The following is an 18,060-nucleotide window of genomic DNA, read 5'->3' as shown; positions in this document are numbered from 1 at the left end:
GTTGGTGGTAGGTAACACGTACTCAATGGTATAATCGAGGTGCATGGAAGTAGGCCCTAACACCATCGTTATAAAACTCAAAGATTAGTTCTTACCATGTCAGAAACATAACAAAAGCTGCGCGTTTGTGTTCCTGGTAACTGGACAGTCAAGGGTTCATCACTGCAGTGTGCAAAAACAAAGTTGGCTCCTTACGATCAAACTGAGTTAAGGTAACAAAGTTGACGGAAACATTCAGAAGCAATACCGAATTGCCTGGGCAATGAAGTTGCTGACAACACGACCATCATCAATGTTCATTCGAGGACCATAAGTGTTGAAGATCCTAGCAATCCTTATTTCTGTTTTTTCGATCATATCAGAAGAGATTTGATGGAAGCAACGCGAAAACATATGTGCTCACAGAAGAAAGGTTTACCTATTCCGTGCTGTCTGTGATAATCAAACATCAAAGTCTCAGCCACTCTTTTGCCTTCATCGTAACAACTTCTAACTCCTGAAAATTTGCATAAAATTAGTAGATATTGAACCTTCTTTGACTTCATCACATGTTTACTTTCTCATATTTCAAACCCCTTAGTGAAAATACTGACTCCTCAACTGATCGACCTTATTATCTTATCTTAGTTCAAGAACGAGACCATTCACTATTTCGATTACTTCAATATCATAAAGTTAAAAACGTACCAATTGGGTTAACATTGCCCCAATAGGTTTCATCTTGAGGGTGCACGAGTGGATCTCCATAAACCTCAGAAGTCGATGTGAGTAAAATCCTGTTTTGCACAAGGAACAAATGGTGAGATAGAGGACCTACATTACCAAGAACTAAGTAGTAAGTACAGAGAGAAGATGGTTCCGACCTTGCTCCAGTTCGTTTGGCAAGTCCCAACATGTTCAACGTTCCGATTACATTTGTCTTGATTGTCTGGTAGAAAAACAACAGAAATCGTAACTTCAGAGCAACGTAACAACTAGTGTGACGAACATAAAGAAAAGAAGAAAACTTCTGCAGTTACTAACCTTAACAGGATTATACTTGTAAAAAATGGGGGAAGCAGGGCAAGCAAGGTGATAAATCTGGTCTACTTCAATCAACAATGGCTCAGTAACGTCTGCATAAGAAGAAAATCGACACAAAGGATACTCAGTAACTGAGTCCCACAAGTAGGGTCTATGGAAGGTAGAGTGTACACAGACCATACCCCTACCTTGATAGGTAGAGAGGTTGTTTCTGATAAACAAAAACACTAACGTTTATAAAGACATAAAGCAATAACAACAACACGATAGTGAGAAACTAGAGGCATAAGAGACAACAAGTAGTAGTAAAAAACCAGAAGCAGGGGTTTTACCATGGCGAATTAGCTCAAATCTTGGATGACCGATCCATTTCTTTAGATTATCTTTTGATCCAGTGAAGTAATTATCAGCAACAATCACCTGAACGCGATGTAAAAAAGTTTATGTAAATACACTCAAGGACGCAGTACGTTGTGATTATACAACATAAAACCAGCGCGAAAAAACTATTTACCTCATTCTTCTCATTTTCCATCAGTTTGTCAACAAGGTGAGAGCCTATAAATCCAGCACCACCAGTCACCAGAATCCTCATGTTAGCCTGTGATTCAAGTAGTTCAAGAATGGTAATGAATATTAACTATATCGGAAACAGCCTCTCTATCTCCACAACAACGTAGGGGTAAGGTAAGCGACTAAGCATACACACCACCCTCCACAGACCCCACTTGTGAAATTACACTACGTAAACAGGAGATGTAAAAGCTATGCCAGTGTGAATTTCCTAGTATTGATAGTCCCAAGCCGGGATAGAGGAGGGGGTTGGACAACTAATGTAAAACTAGTCAATTCGCGATGAATCTTAACAATTGGACTGAAACGGGCTTAAATGGACCACATGGACAAAACCGATCTCAACATACTTGGGATTGAGGCGTAATGGTTATTATAAACACGATATATAAATCTAACTAAGATCCAATCAACCACATACTACACTAACTGGATTTACCACATTACAGAGAGGCTTCTGTGCAATACCTGGAAAAAATTCGCCTTTCGCAACGGTGAAGGTTCTGGTGGTGGTTTTGTGGATACATGATTGTTCCCATTGGAAGCCATTTTTTCAGATCACTTCAATTCTGTAACCAAAGATCAATCAAATTTTAGAAAAAAGAGAAAAAACAGATTCAAGACAATCCAAGATCAATCAACCCCTTCACACAAACACCCAAAAAAAAACATAACAAGTTGAAATTTTTCGAAACCCATTTTTCCTTAACTCATGAAAAATCTACGTTGCTCAGACTCTTAACAAATGTTTGACATGTGAGTATCAATTCCTCCAAAAATATTGCACTTTATGAAAATCCCACACAATATAAACTCAGTGTTACCTCACACAAGTAGAGAGGTCGAAAGTACAAAAAATCAAACATATAATGACACGATAATCGAGGTACAAGGAATAATGAGATAGTAACAGAAATCGAAAAAACAAAAAGCTGAAATCTTGATTCCCAAAATTGAGAAGAGAAGAACACAAAAACAAAAAAAACTCAAAATCATCACCTTGATTAGTACAATTACAATTGCAGAAGGGAAAAAGGTTGAATACAAATAAAATTAGCAAAAAATCAAACAAATTTATAGAACATGAAAAAACAAAAACCCCACAATACCCATCACACCAAACGTTACCAACAAGAGAGAGAAATTACATAAACCTAAAAAAAATATTATTTTTTTAAATAAAAATAGTAATCTTTCAACACACGCAAAAAATAATATAAAAATAAATTAAAGACAGAAAGACAAAAAAGGGGAAACTGATAATGAAATCAAACCTTCTTAGCAATAATTACAGATCTGAATCTAATTTTTTTTTAACATCAAACAAATAATTTCAATAGAATTAGCAAATATTTGATAAATTCTGCAAAAATAAATTTTAAAAAAAGGATCTTTTTAATACCCATTACTGAAATCTAATCAGTTTTCTTTTTTGCTAAATCAAGATTACCAAATACTTAATGAATTCAGCAGAAACAAAGCAAAAATCAATTAAAAAAAGAATCTTTTTAATACCCATTACTGAAATCCAATCAATAATTTTTTTTCCTTAATCAATTCAGCAAAAAAACTTTATCTTATACGCATTACCTCTTGAAACAAAAATCTTTCATACACTATAAAAAAAATATTTAAAGAAAAAAGAGGTACCTGTAAATTATATATATTTTTTAAAAAAGGATACAGTGAAAGAAGTAATTAGAATCCCAGATTATGTTGAGATTTTGATTATAAAAATTATGGGGTTTTATTATTTTATAAGAAAATTGAGATCTTGAAATTAATTACTTAGACTTTTTGGATTGATTTTTTTTTTTTTTTGGAGTAAATAGTGTTATATGCTATGTAGGTTTACAAGGTCAATATTTGGTCTATTTTTCCCAGTTGATATTTACTACTACTCTATCTTATTAGTTGAAAAATATTATTATTAACAAAATATTTATAATTTAAATATTTTTTTGCTTCCCATGAACTATGCAACTAACCAATTTTTTTTTTTTTTTTACGAAGATATAAAGAATTTTAATATGAAACCATGAATACATGTGCCTTATTGTTAATAACAAGATAGTATGTTATACTTTTTTTAATGCAACCGTCTCTTGGGCAACGTCAACAACCTACCTATGACAAGGCTCGTAAGGGGATTGAGATGGTTCAGGCCAATCATGACACTTGCTTGGTGGGCTTAATTAAGAAAAAAAATTACGATTTTTTTTGGAAATTATGGTAAGCATTTAATTCTAATAGTGTCAAACATAAATTATTTTACTCTAAGGGTGTCTTTGCAGCGAAGGAAAATGTTTTTCGTGAAAAAAGATTCTTACTTGTGTTTGTTTGTATGTAATGGCATCATTGACTATTTTGTTGTGGTTGGACTATTTTAGTTCTTCATATATAATTCACTGAAATAGTTGTGATTATTTTAATGCTTCGTATAATCAATGATCAAAATAGTTCTTACTGTATGAAAAAAAAATGATTATTTTAGTCACAAACCTTCAAGGTGACGGTGAAAATAAAAAAATCAACAGCTCATGTGAACCATATAATGTTAAACGAAAATGTCAGACATTTATTTTTTGATTTTTCATCCGGTGTTCGATATTCAAATTGAAGTCAGACTAAATCCGAATTAATGACAATAATAAATTTAGTTATCAGTCGATTAATTCAAATTTATTAGGTCAAAGAAATTTGTTGTTATTAGCAGTACAATACACCTAATTTAGGACCAAACTTTATATTATTATTCAAATAATAGAGAGTTCAACTGAAAGTGAATAATCTAATTGAGTTTGGTTCTAAACAAAATTGTTAATCAACATGAGGGTGTATTAAACTGCCCTTTTTGTTATTTTTAATAATAATCCAAACGATTAGTTTAATTTTCGATTCTCTGTACTAACTACTTTATAATTATTATTGTTAAGGAAAAAAAATTCAAATATAACATTAACCTTTGAACAATGACTCATTTACGTTATTTGTAAAATATTGACTTTATATATATCCTTGTCTTTCAATAAAATATATATTTATGCTATTATTTTTTAATGAAAATTTTAAATAATTTTGCAAATCATTTTTTTAATCATCCCTAGATGGGCCCATATTTACCAAACCAAGCTAGATATCCAGCTCATTTTCAAGAGAATCACCATCCGCTAAATTCAAGAACTTAACCAATCAAAATCGCTCTAGCCCAAATCCACTAAAACTTATACTAACTAGAGATGTATCACATGAATTTGGTCTAATCTCTTAAACAAACCAGATGGATCATATGAATTTGAGTCAATCTCTTAAACGAATTAGACGTATCATATGAATTTGGGCCAAATTTGCCACCCAGGCCAGAGTTTACCAAACCAACGCTAGATATCTAACCATTTTAAAGAGAATCACCACCCTCTAAATTCAAGTAATTTTACCACAATATCACTCTAGCCCAAATCCACTAACACTTAAACGAACTAGACGTATCATATGAATTTGGGCCATTTTAAAGAGAATCACCACCCTCTAAATTCAAGTAATTTAACCACAATATCACTCTAGCCCAAATCCACTAAAACTTTAACGAACTAGACATATCATATGAATTTGGGCCATTTTTAAGAGAATCACCACCCTCTAAATTCTAGTAATTTAACCACAATATCACTCTAGCCCAAATCCACTAAAACTTAAACGAACTGGACAAATCATATGAATTTGGGCCTATTTTGCCACCCGAACCAGAGTTTACCAACCCAACGCTAGATATCTAGTCATTTCCAAGAGAATCACCACCCTCTAAATTCAAGTATTTTAACCACAAAATCACTCTAGCCCAAATCGAGTAAAACTTAAACAAATTTAGACAAATCATATGAATTTGAGTTGAATCTCTTAAACGAACTAGACGGATCATATGAATTTGGGCCAAACCAAAGCTAGATATCCAGCCCATTTCCCAAAACAATCCTCACCCTCAAAACCCAATCAATCTACACCGTCCAATTTAGGTCATTCAATTACGCACCACTATATAAACTCTCCATCATCTTCTCCATCAGTTCATAGAGCAAATCAGGATTTAGGGTTTTTCTCAGTTCTCCCTTTTTCAGCAAACCATAGATCTGAATTGAAGAGGTTAAAGTGACGGCGCCGCTGCTGTCCGCCTTGACTGAAAGTTGAATTCGTCTTGGCCCTCTTTTTGTTGTAGTAAAAATCTCTTCTTTTCATTTTTAGGGTTTTTGTTAGTTTTATCTGAAAACCACTTCAAATGGCTCCAAAAGCAACTAAGGCTGAGAAGAAGATCGCTTATGATACCAAGATGTGTCAACTTCTGGATGATTTTACTCAGGTGCTTGTGGCTGCTGCTGATAATGTTGGATCTAATCAGCTTCAGAGTATTAGAAAGGGTTTGAGAGGTGATTCTGTTGTTCTCATGGGAAAGAATACTATGATGAAGAGAACTATTAGGGTTCATGCTGAGAAAACTGGCAATGAGACAATCCTCAATCTCATCCCTCTCCTTGTTGTAAGTCTTTTTGCCCCTCACTGATATCCTGTTACCATTTTGACATTCAAATTCTGTATATCTATATATTCAAAGCATGTTAATTGTACTGAATTTGGTGTTCAATTATTGAATCTGATCAATTGATACAGAAAATGATAGAAGTATGTTTTTGTTTTCATAGTATAGGTAGTACTCAGTTAACTGTACTGAATTTGTTGTTCAGTTTATACTAGAGTAATGTAGAATTGATATTCCAATCTGATACAATAAACAACAAAAGCTAACTCTTTAAAAATGTGAGACTGGTGCATGTCGTATCCTCCGAAAATAGTGTATTTTTGAAGGGCCGATACGGATGCGGCAACATTTTTTCAGAGTCCTAGCGACTTAGCAAAACTTGTTTACATAGTATAGGTAGTACTCAATTAACTGTACTGAATTTGTTGTTCAGTTTATACTAATGTAATGTAGGATTGATCTTCACCAATGGTGTAATCTGTGTTTAACAGTCTAGTATTCCGGTAATGTTTTTTGATATTTCAATTCGATACATTAAAAGAAAAAGTAAAGAAACTTTTCCATTTGTATGTTCAATGTGTATATTCTAAGCATGTTTTTATTGGATTTCATAGTATAGGTAACTCAGTTAGCTGTACTGAATTTGTTGTTTGATTTATTAAAGGGTAATGTGGGATTGATCTTCACCAAGGGTGACCTCAAGGAAGTGAGTGAGGAAGTCGCAAAGTACAAGGTAAATTAATTGCTTTACTCTTTATATTGTAAAATGATGAAAGTTGCTTATGTTTATGGCTTTCTATGTGTGTTTGGGAATCAGTTTAAAGTATGTTAAACATGTTACATGGTATGTTTCGAGTGTTACATGAATGCCATTAATATTAACTTTTTTCTAGTTATATATGAAAGTTTTATAAAGGTCGTTTTCTCTTGAAATTTAACTGAAAAAGTCTTATGGTTTGTATATGCTGTTGCTCTCAATATTATTTTATTGTGTTTTGTCAATTTGTCTTGCATTTCTTGAATTGTTGAAGACATGTTTTATGTTGGATGTTTGAATTGATTCTAAGTTTTAGTATGTTTTATGCTGAAGTTTGGGTTCTCCATTTATATGTTAATAGGTTGGAGCACCTGCTCGTGTTGGTTTGGTGGCTCCAGTTGATGTTGTTGTCCCTCCTGGTAACACTGGTCTTGATCCATCTCAGACCTCTTTCTTCCAGGTGTGTGCCTCATATGCCGCCAAAGAAAATTTTTTCCCACTTGTGTTGGGAAGCTATTTCTCGTTTACTTACCATATAATTCTTGCAGGTGCTCAACATCCCAACTAAGATTAACAAGGGTACTGTTGAAATTATCACTCCTGTTGAACTCATCAAGAAGGGTGACAAAGTTGGTTCCTCTGAAGCTGCCCTGCTTGCCAAACTTGGAATTAGGCCATTCTCATATGGTCTTGTTGTTATCTCTGTTTACGACAATGGATCCGTCTTCAGCCCTGAGGTTCTTGACCTGACTGAGGATGATCTCATTGAGAAGTTTGCCATGGGAGTATCTATGGTTACTTCTTTGGCATTGGCCATCTCTTACCCAACTCTTGCTGCTGCACCACACATGTTCACCAACGCCTACAAGAATGTGTTGGCCATTGCAGTTGAAACTGACTATTCTTTCCCTCTAGCTGACAAAGTGAAGGAATACCTCGCGGATCCTAGCAAGTTTGCTGTTGCTGCTGCTCCTGCTGCAGCTGCTGGTTCTGGAGCTGCTCCTGCTGCTGCTAAGGAGGAGGAGAAGAAGGAAGAGCCTGCTGAGGTCTCAGATGATGACATGGGTTTCAGTTTGTTTGATTAAGTCTGTTGTTTGTGATGTCGTCTGTTTTTTGGTTTCGAAAACATATTTTCACCTTTATGTTTCCAAGTATTTGAACAATATTTAAATTCAGTTATAAGATGTAGTTTGATAATTTTGTTTTGGACCTAAATGCCTTGCCTTCTTTTATTACTGTTAGCATATTTTAATCCTAATAGTTTTGAATAGTAGATTACTAATTTTTCTACCATTTAAACTTTTTGTTTTATCAAGTGTTTGTATGAATAATTGGTTGTTGAGAGTTAATCTTTTGTTTTAATTAATTAATGCACCAAAGACATAGCTTTGGTCAAGGTTCATCAACAAAGTTGATTTATTGCTTGCATTTTTATTTTATAGACAAAGCCTAAAATAATGTCGGGAGGCTCAGTACTTCAACTATAGTCCCCTTTCTCGAATGGATCTCTTAGTTGTTTCGTAGGAGCAAGTCAAAAAGATTGAGAAATAGAACCATATTAGTCATATCTTTCGAGATCCACTCCACAATATGATGTAAAAAAAGTCAAAATAAGTGATTTTAGCCCTTATAAAAAAAATGATTCACTAATTTCATCGAGTTATTTCAAATGATCAAAATGATCAGTTATTAATGGAATTCCTTGTCGGCCTTTTTCTAGAGAAAATGGTCTAAAGCCCCCCCAACTTATATTCGAAATCCCAACTACACACTCCAATTTCACGGGTGTCCTATTACCCCATGAACTTCATATTTTTCTATTTTCTACACACTTAAACGCTGATCTGTCATAGGAGGTGAGAACACCTCCTCTAGGCGCGTTAGAACGTGAGAACACCTTAAATTTTGACGAAAATTTTCTTTTTCTCCGGCGGTCATCTTCCCCACTATTAAATAAACCATTGTTTCTTCTTCCCCACCATTAACCCTTGTTCCTTTTATAAAAAAATCACGATTTTCTCTCAAAAATAAGCAGGGTTTAGTTGTTTATGTTCATTTCTACTTCAAAATTGAATTTAGGGTTTGTAATCTGCTCTAATTTCTTAATTTAGGTCTCTAATTTGAATTTTGAATTTTCTTGAAATTCATCAAAAATGGCAAATGAAAACTTGAATAAGCTTTGTATGGATGAATCAAACCCAATATTGCTCTTAATTTCACGAATCAATAGAAACCCTAAGGGATAAAGCAAAAACTCGAAATAAGGGATAAATAACTAACCTTATACTAAATCAATTGATAAACTACGAAATCAAGTTGAAAATACACAGCAAAATCCTTCGATCATCAACCAAAATGCATATGCAAATGGAGAAGGAGATGAAAAGGAGAAAAGATTTTTTTTTGGGTCTTTTAAGTTTTAGGAGGGAAAAACAGGAATTGGGAGTTGAAGTGGGGGATCCGGCGCGTGCAATCACGTTGGAATATTTGTTTGGTTTATGTGTTAAGGTCAGTGTTTAAGTGGGTAGAAAATAGAGAAATATGAAGTTCAGGGGGTAATAGGACATCCGTGAAGTTGGAGTGTATAGTTATAATTTCGGGTATAGATTGGATGGTTTTTAGACCATTTTCTCCTTTTTCTAATCAGAGGGAACATTTATAATTCTTAATTCTATAAGGTAGGATGAAATTTTGATTGACCATTTGATAGTGGACACATGTAACTAATATCTAGTAGATCAAAGACTAGATGATCATCAAAAAATTGAAATATAAATCCTATATATTAAATTTACACTGGATTTGATGAATGTATTATATTATATATTATGATCCATAGAGTACAACAAAATCATATAGATACACAGCGGTTAAAGGCTTTAAAGCTTTAATACAGTTTAAATATGTTCCACACCAAAGATTAATCGGTAAAGAACATGATTAATTACGCTATTAAGATAAATTAAAAAATAGAACTAATCAAGACATCTTGTGGCTGTAGTTTAGTGGTAAGAATTCCACGTTGTGGCCGTGGAGACCTGGGCTCGAATCCCAGCAGCCACATTTACCATTTTTATTTAAACTTTTCATTTTTAATCGATGTGATTTAGAAAAATTCTTCTTTGTCGATAGTGATCTTTTCTTAAAATTTGTTTATTAGTATTATTATTTTGGAACTTCCATACTAGTAGTCATAGTATTTACTCGTGAAATTTCTTGTTCTTCATGCTTATCGTAATGACACACAACAATTATCACCTCAAATTAAACAGGCTAAAGTCGGTTATATGAATAAGCAATTCTCCATAGTGATATAATTTGGAACCTAAAAAATGGAATAAATAACTTGTTATAACCGATTAAATAGATGGATCATCATTTGAAGTATCAACATCAATAAAAGGAAATTGAACCCATCTTTATATGTAATATAAGCATAGGAAACAACATTTACCATTTTTATTTAAACTTTTCATTTTCAATCGATGTGATTTAGAAAAATTCTTCTTTGTCGATAGTGATCTTTTCTTAAAATTTGTTTATTAGTATTATTATTTTGGAACTTCCATACTAGTAGTCATAGTATTTACTCGTGAAATTTCTTGTTCTTCATGTTTATCGTAATGACACACAACAATTATCACCTCAAATTAAACAGGCTAACGTCGGTTATATGAATAAGCAATTCTCCATAGTGATAAAATTTGGAACCTAAAAAATGGAATAAATAACTTGTTATAACCAATTAAATAGATGGATCATCATTTGAAGTATCAACATCAATAAAAGGAAATTGAACCCATCTTTATATGAAATAAGCATAGGAAACAACATTACGCCTCTGCTTCAAACAAGTTAGGACCAACTATAAGAATCCTCGTTGCTTTATTGATCATAAGTAGTTACCATGTGAAAATCTACTCGTCCCAGTGCTTTCAAAGTACTACACATAGATAATTACGCTTCAAACAAGTTGGGACCAACTATACGAATCCTCATTGCTTTATTGATCATAAGTAGTTACCATGTGAATATCTACTCGTCCCGGTGCTTTCAAAGTACTACACATAGACAAGTAATTATGTAAATCCTCTACGAAAATACTACTACTATATGATGTATACCGATGTCTAACTAGAAATCTATTGCTTGTGAGAGAGTGCAGATTTTGTGATTCTGCATAAGAAGCACAAATTTTATTATCTAAGTCGAACGCAAAAGAGGCCATCTTTCTGGATAATCCATAGCCACAAACACAGCAATGAATACCCACACCATCAGTATACCGATGATGATGGTCTTTATCAGTTCTTCTCTGCAGACACTCGTGTTGGAGACGTTGTGATGATTAAGCTCAGTGCTATCTTTCACTTGATCAGGGGCTGGTTCTGTTAGAGTGACCTCATCGGATTCATTCACATGATCATGTGTTTCAGGTCTACTCGCTTGATCAGGTGTTGGTTCTGTCCTTGTAGCTTCATCGGATTCACCTTCTGCATTGGTCTGGTCTGAGCATTTTGAGCATGAGCAGTTTCCACCAAGAAACGGAGGGATTGAATCGAGGTGATTGGATAGAAACTCTAGATGGTTTCTCCCAATAATCCTCACTTTTTGGCGTGTGGCTGGTTTAAGCACCTGCAAGCACAATGTTAGTTTGATGTTAATAGCAATGCAGCCATACATACAAATCAATGAAATCATGCAAACAAAGTAAATTTTCATTTCCATACTATAATCAGTAGTTAACCTGGAGAGGTGCATATTAATCCAACATAACCAATCAAAATCCAAACCACGAGATAATAATCTGGGCGATACACCAACAAGCAGAAGTCTTAACCAGCCATTTGAAATGAAAATGAGATAAGATGGGATAGTCCTCCCTTCGTGTTGGATTGTATGAGAGGATTATGTAGTAAAGAGAATATTGTGTGTTCACAGTAGAGGATTATGTACCGGACAAATGAACAATTGAATTTTGGATTCCCAAATACCTCTCTACTGAATTCACAAAATATTACCCCACAAACTATAAGTAACCCAATTCTTTATGGGAAAGCAAAAACAGATTTGCTAGAAGGGAGAACAGTGATTTAAAAAACAAAAACAAATGACATGAAAGTAAACAAAAAGAAGTAGCTCATGGGGGAGGTAGCATCCTCTTGTGTCTATCAGAGCTATGGATGGTTAGTAAAATCTTACTGAAGTGATGACTACATACGATTTCTTCATTATGATCCCCACAAATAGTGGAAAACCTCCCCCAGTCAGCAGAAGTAATCAAAACCAATTCACAACAAGTCAAAATCAAGCAACTTGTGGATTCATGTGACTCGTCCTCTGAACCACCAACAACACTTTTTTTTTTTAATTCAAAAGCCTTTTTGGTTGACATGGATTATCCTGTGTCAACCACAATAATTTCAGGTCAGACATCACCTACTTAGAAGCTACATAGTGACATGTTAACCATCCTGCCACCACAAATACCAGCCACATCGGCCCACACAGCCTTTTCTTAAAAATTTCATCTCAATGGCAAGTAAATTAATAGGACATTTCTAACACCTGTAAGGAAAGGGTTCAGGAGTTGCTGGTTTCTTTTTTTCTTTTTCTTGGGGTGGGGGTGAAATCTTTAAATGCATCAATGATGGAGTTACCTGAAAGAAAGTTTGCATTATTATTTGGGCAACTTGAGGGAGCCGAGCTATAATCAAAGAGCTAAGACGATTAGGATAATGATCCTGCAAGAGCATAGCACAAGATCTCATCATGTGTATGGGAAAACCAAAGGGAGAGAGTCCTTCACAGTCCATCAAAACAGTTATTTGAGGATGTTCCACATTGACCATTCTCAGAATACCGTGCTCAATCTGCGAAACTGTGGAATCAAAACCTCAATAAGAATCCTATCCAAAATCAGCATGCAAATTGAAGAAGTCTACATGAAAAACTGAGACCAAATGGCTGGCAATACAACAACAATAACATACCCAGTGAAATCCCACAAGTGGGGTCTGGGTATGAATTCCAAATAGCAGACCAGAAAATATCAGTGATTTCATGCCATGCAAATTTGACAAATTATTCGAAGCGCAATTGAGCTGCTTAACAGAAAATCCTGCAATGAAATTTCCATTGAAGCAGCTTTTACTTGGATACCATGAAACTAACAAAAGAATTAAAACTCAGGATTGGTTATCCCAGTGATAGCCATTATCCCAGACCCTAATTCCCAAGTTTACTAAGCCTATTCAGGTTTCTCAGATGTTGGCATAGAACAAAGAGGTCTATCCAGGCCAACCCAGTTCAATTAGCAGAAAATTGGTCAAAATTTTCTGTAACAATTACATATCGGCAGCAAAGAGGATTGATTCACTAAGGGTACAGGTTAAATTTTCTATGACAACTCTAAACCTGAGTTATGACATGCACTTGAGCAAATCATACTATTCTATCCTGAAGAACCTGACCTCAGCCTCTTATAGCATACTTGACTCGTATTAAAACTTGCAATGATATTATTGAGTCACCAGTGACACTGACACAGTCTTTACATGTATTCCAGTTGCACTGATATATAAACTACTCAAGAAAGATATGCATACCAACTGCTTTTATCAAGAGAGATTTGCCATTCGATCTCAGGTTGGAGCAAGCAAGTCCAAGGCTAATGATGAGGCAAGGCCGTTGATTGGCATCGTGGCCGTGCCAAAAAATGAAAGGAGACCAAGCCTTAAGTTCTTCTGGTGAAAGAAACGTGTAACTCTGCCGCCATTTAATGGTTTTCTTAACTGATGAAAGCAGCCTAGCAAAATCACCATTTGCAGCAGCATAGAATTGACGGAGCTCATCATCATTCAACCTGTTAGCAGGTTGACCAGGGAACATTAAAATTCCAATTTAACATGTTAGTATCACTGACAAATTAGTCAAATAGAAATTGAAATTGTTAAGAAAAGAATACTTGTGTAATGCATCAAAGAGCAACTACGTTTGTAGATAAATGGAAGTCTGACTTAGCAACAACATACCCAGTGTAATCCCACAGGTGGAGTTCGGGGAGGGTAGAGTGTATGCAGACCTTACCCCTACCTTGTGGAGGTAGAGAGGCCATTTCCGGAAGACCCTTGGCTCAAGTAATGCATATCAAAGCCAGTAGAAAAGAAAAATACAGAATCAAAGAGGACACACTAAATAATAAGGAAGTCTGACTTAGCAAGCTTTATTATTTTTAAGTCTCTCTTTTCTTGTGTTCTTCCTTTTTTCGGGAAAGCATAATTAAATAAAACCTACTAAAATGAAAATATGGCACGTCAAAGCAACATTTTTTTCCCCAGTACCACCAGTCTAGCATTGAGACTGACAAAAGTGAAGGAGGTCACCTCACCTCTCAGGTACACTAATACCCTCCTCCCTCAGTTCCTTATGGAGTTCTAGCAACCATCTTTGAGGATAACCATCATCCTGTACTTCATCATGAGATCTGTTAGGAAAACCATGAAGCATACATTAAAACTAATAACCTTAATAAGAACCTGGAGACCACAATTTTCATAAAGAGATAATGAAAATCAATTTCACGAAGAAACATGATCACACAAGGCATAAAGAAAGTGATCACACAAGTATAATTGCTAGGCCTCCTATCTTTCAATTTATTGTTGTTGTTGTTGACAATATGTTTCAATGTAATTACATTAAAAGCTGAATAGCAATTTTGAATTTGAGAACAGCCCAAGAAAAATAAAAAATGATAATTTCTGTTGAATCTCATGAATGATCTTCTTTCATGTTGTCATTGTTGTTTGTTTTTCACAAAGTTTCACGTGGTTATTGTTGGGAAATTCATATTCATTACAGTTTCCAAACATCACAACAAAATTGAACAATAAAAGAATTAGGTTTCAGTGTAGGACTAGCTAAGATCGTAATCCTCATTTTCTTTATGACAAGGGAACCAACAGCCGCTACCCTTTGGGTGAGCACAGGGTAAACCCCACCTCTGTGCAATAGCCCACAAATCACACGGGAGAGGTAAGCCGCACTGGGCAAGCCCCTGAGATGAGCTCAACCCAGAAGGTCAACCCCCTTGCTGGCACAAACAAAAGGGGGTTCGAACTTGAGACCTCCATTATGGAAGTCCCAAGGCAAACCATCTGAGCCACCCCGAAAGGAGTAATCCTCATTCTTATTGTGGCTTTAATTTCATAAATCCTAATAATTTATTTTCTGTGTTTGTGGTTGAACGAGTAGAAGCTTAAGATAATAATTTGTGTATCATAATCATTGCATACACCAAACAATATAAAGAGAAGCCAAAATACAAGCATCTAAACTTGACATGAAATTATAAACACTTCTATTACTATATCCTTTTAGCCATTAGACAGCTGCTGTAGTCCAGGAAGCGAGAAACTTCCAAAGAAAATATACTTCGAATGGTACACCTACCTTGCTTGTGGATATGCTTGAGAATGATGAAAGTCGTTCGGTGTCGTTTCTCCCGTAGATGATGACTGATCGGAGAAAACTGTTGCAATTGAGAGCAATAGCATTGGCCTAGACAATTTCTACCAAAATAAGCATAGTCATTACAATAGAAACACCAATCAATTAGAAAGGAAAAATTTTGAAAAGAATAAACAACAGTGTCGAAAATTAAGTTAAGTAGATTAAACAACAGCATTGAATATTAAGTTAAGCAGATTAAACAGCAGTGTAGAAAATTAAGTTACGCATGCTAGATCTAATAACAAATAACCAACTAAAGTAGTCTTGGCTGTCAACAACTTATCTTCTATGAAGTGCTGCAGCAATAAAACATATACCATCTCTCCAAACAAAAAGAAGTTCATCTGCTGTGATTATATAATATTCCTTGTATTAAATCCCTTCAAGACCGCTTCTAGAATCCAACATTTGAGGTGACTTAAATGAGCAGTGATAACATACAATTGTAAGGAAGGCCAAGTGCCAGAAGAGATTATTTTTTTTATGCACTAAATCAAACAAGAAGTGCTCTCTAAAATACGAAAACAGTAACCAACAAAAATAGCCAAATAAAAGAGAAATGTTTGGGCCAAAAACCAGAACCTGGATCTCTCATGTAAAAGGATTTACAGCAATATGGGAAAAAGTCAACATTACACTCAAGATTTAGCATCTGAATCACAAATGTTGTTTTCTTTATTGTGACCAAGGTGGTTATGAACATGCTTATAATGAGTCCAAAACCTTCTGCAGCACTTTCAACTCATGAGAAACGTTTAACATAATGACGTCACATATCGAATGTAAAACACAAATGGGTTGTTCTCCTTGTAATCTTCAGAAACATAAGTAGAAAAGAAAAGATAGATAGGCAACGGAAATGTCACAATCCTCACATAATTTATTGAAAAACAAAAGACATTGGTTCTTTTCACTAATGTTGTCAAGCAAACAAGCACCAGAAAAACTAAAGACAGGCAAAGAAAAACACTTCCAGATAACCAGATGTGCAATCATACAGCAGATTAAAGATGAATTGGTAACATCCAAATACTAGGAACAGTAGTTGTCAAAAATTCACAAGTAGAATATAACAAATTCAAAAAGTGAATGTAAGTATTCCCAGAATTGCAAGAATTATATGCACTAAAAGATGAACAGAAACCCACCTGCAATTGTCCGACCAATGGCTCCAAAGGAACCCACTTTTGGATCCACTTAAGCGGTGGATAACATAAAGCTTGCAGCGCCTGCAAACCGTGCCAAATAAAAGGACATCTAGCTTTGCTCAGCCTTCGTACAACCTCTAGAACAGCAGTGGTAGCCAAGAATATGACAATATCACCAGCAGCTCCACTAGTCTGTACACTGTGTTTCACTTTAGTTATACATTTCAAAGTCTTTGCTGAGAAGTGCTTTGTAGCAGAAGCAACTAAACAAATCTTCGGTAGCTTTTCCTTGCTAATCATCCGCGCCTCCAAACTTTTGTTAGAATATGGTGGACATGGTAAGTCACCCATATTGATGACCTCATAAATCTCAGTCACAGCTTTGCATCAACAAAAGAAAAAACAAATCGTGGAAATTAGAACATACACCAGTTTTCCCGCCCAACTATTGGATTATTGTGTAATCAATTCATATATACCAGGCAGACATAACAAAATCACCACTGAAAGAATATTAACCAGATTTTAAAACTTGCCACGTATGACGACGCTATGAAGAAACTTCCAATATAAAACAAAATTTAGCAATAATCAGGATTAGTTATGGTATCTTTAAGGATGACAATGAACTCATAATATCTAAATTAAGCTCCTGTTTGGCCATATATTTGAAGCTGAAATTTGAAACTTCAGAATTTGAGTTTTGAAGTTGTGCTTGGACATGCATTTTGCTTGGAAAAAATATAAGTTTTGTGAGTGTAAGTCCCAAGCTTTTCAAAAACTACTCCCAAAATCAATGGTCAATCGCTAGCTAAATCTATTTATTCACGAAATTATTCTCATATTCACCAATCACTATGATTGCAAGCAAATTTCTCTACAAGGATTCACGGATTATGCAGCTAAAACGCCCAAAAATGAAACCATAATCATCAAAAACAAATATTTGAAGTTAAATTTTCAAAAACTACTCCCAAAATCAACGAGAGAAAAGCTAGCTAAATCTATTTAGTCACGAATTTCTTCTTCCTATATTCAATAATCACTATAATTGCAAGAGAATTTCTCAACAAGGATTCACAAATTATGCAGCTAAACCGACTAAAAATGAAACCATAATCATCTAAAACTGAGAGAGCAAATGAGAACAGGAGAGACGAACACATTAGTAGATATCAAATCAATCAAAGACGAACACATTAATTACTACATATTTTCTCGATTAACATGTGGATGTTCAGTCAATTACCTGAAACAAAATCGGATGTCGTACCGTATATACTATCAGGTTGAATTAACGGCGAGAGTTCACCGGAAACTTAGGTTGAGTGTTGATATTCAGGGAGAAATCGCTGACGACGGGAAGAATATGGCGGAGTACGGCGGAGGTTGACCGTGAAGGAAGGTTTATACTTTGCTTGGGCAAATGGCGCGTGAATTCACTCTCCTATAGTCGTCTGGTTTCCCCTAGAATATACAGTTATTGGGTCCCACCTGATACTGAATCACGGTTT

The 18,060-nt window shown here is 34.9% G+C and overlaps 3 protein-coding genes and 1 non-coding gene across 8 annotated transcripts in view; 2 read left to right on the top strand and 2 right to left on the bottom strand.

The window, feature by feature from the left end:
- LOC125819642 (UDP-glucuronic acid decarboxylase 6-like) overlaps positions 1–18,060 on the bottom strand; it is a 131,488-nt gene that overhangs the window by 946 nt on the left and 112,482 nt on the right. Inside the window, exons 1-10 of one of the 3 annotated variants that reach the window (XM_049499105.1) lie at positions 2,596–2,606; positions 2,065–2,165; positions 1,538–1,624; positions 1,356–1,443; positions 1,024–1,115; positions 864–928; positions 688–776; positions 419–496; positions 248–341; positions 96–162 (exon numbers count right to left, since the gene is read on the bottom strand). In XM_049499105.1, coding sequence (XP_049355062.1) covers positions 96–162; positions 248–341; positions 419–496; positions 688–776; positions 864–928; positions 1,024–1,115; positions 1,356–1,443; positions 1,538–1,624; positions 2,065–2,145 — 741 coding nt within the window. In that variant the 5' untranslated portion in view covers positions 2,146–2,165; positions 2,596–2,606. Of the gene's footprint in view, positions 1–95; positions 163–247; positions 342–418; positions 497–687; positions 777–863; positions 929–1,023; positions 1,116–1,355; positions 1,444–1,537; positions 1,625–2,064; positions 2,166–2,595; positions 2,607–18,060 lie in introns of those variants that run through there. The other 2 variants (XM_049499104.1, XM_049499106.1) reach the window with 2 other exon arrangements.
- On the top strand, positions 5,666–8,099 carry LOC125819644 (60S acidic ribosomal protein P0). The gene is made up of 4 exons (XM_049499108.1): positions 5,666–6,127; positions 6,792–6,860; positions 7,246–7,344; positions 7,433–8,099. Exons 1-4 carry the CDS (start codon positions 5,870–5,872, stop codon positions 7,967–7,969), a joined length of 963 nt encoding a protein of 320 aa, XP_049355065.1. The 5' UTR covers positions 5,666–5,869; the 3' UTR covers positions 7,970–8,099.
- TRNAH-GUG (transfer RNA histidin (anticodon GUG)) lies at positions 9,876–9,947 on the top strand. The gene has a single exon. It is a non-coding gene; the product is annotated as a tRNA-His (tRNA).
- LOC125819631 (phosphatidylinositol/phosphatidylcholine transfer protein SFH12-like) lies at positions 10,870–17,985 on the bottom strand. 3 transcript variants are annotated; one of them, XM_049499089.1, is made up of 7 exons: positions 17,796–17,978; positions 16,547–16,926; positions 15,339–15,457; positions 14,275–14,370; positions 13,493–13,749; positions 12,545–12,765; positions 10,870–11,519 (listed from the first exon to the last, which is right to left on the bottom strand). In XM_049499089.1, exons 2-7 carry the CDS (start codon positions 16,895–16,897, stop codon positions 11,088–11,090), a joined length of 1,476 nt encoding a protein of 491 aa, XP_049355046.1. In that variant the 5' UTR covers positions 16,898–16,926; positions 17,796–17,978; the 3' UTR covers positions 10,870–11,087. The 3 variants fall into 3 exon arrangements, with proteins under 3 accessions (XP_049355046.1, XP_049355047.1, XP_049355049.1); XM_049499090.1 differs by having other exon boundaries at positions 11,005–11,519; positions 17,820–17,985; XM_049499092.1 differs by lacking the exon at positions 17,796–17,978 and adding an exon at positions 17,066–17,076 and having other exon boundaries at positions 11,005–11,519.

The sequence above is a fragment of the Solanum verrucosum genome, unplaced genomic scaffold, assembly GCF_900185275.1.
Source record: "Solanum verrucosum unplaced genomic scaffold, falcon-dt-bn FXZP01000255.1, whole genome shotgun sequence".
Lineage (NCBI taxonomy): Eukaryota > Viridiplantae > Streptophyta > Magnoliopsida > Solanales > Solanaceae > Solanum > Solanum verrucosum.
This window is presented reverse-complemented; position numbering and strand designations above follow the sequence as displayed.

Bases quoted from the DNA above. Each gene is read 5' to 3' on its own strand.
- LOC125819644 (XM_049499108.1), top strand. From the start codon at position 5,870: ATGGCTCCAAAAGCAACTAAGGCTGAGAAGAAGATCGCTTATGATACC. The intron at 6,128-6,791 runs GTAAGTCTTTTT...GATTTATTAAAG, and splicing joins ATCTCATCCCTCTCCTTGTT to GGTAATGTGGGATTGATCTT. The intron at 6,861-7,245 runs GTAAATTAATTG...ATATGTTAATAG, and splicing joins AGGAAGTCGCAAAGTACAAG to GTTGGAGCACCTGCTCGTGT.
- LOC125819631 (XM_049499090.1), bottom strand. From the start codon at position 16,897: ATGGGTGACTTACCATGTCCACCATATTCTAACAAAAGTTTGGAGGCG. The intron at 14,371-15,338 runs GTAGGTGTACCA...TTTTCCTAACAG, and splicing joins CAAGCATATCCACAAGCAAG to ATCTCATGATGAAGTACAGG. The intron at 11,520-12,544 runs GTAACTCCATCA...TTGTGCTTGCAG, and splicing joins TAATGCAAACTTTCTTTCAG to GTGCTTAAACCAGCCACACG.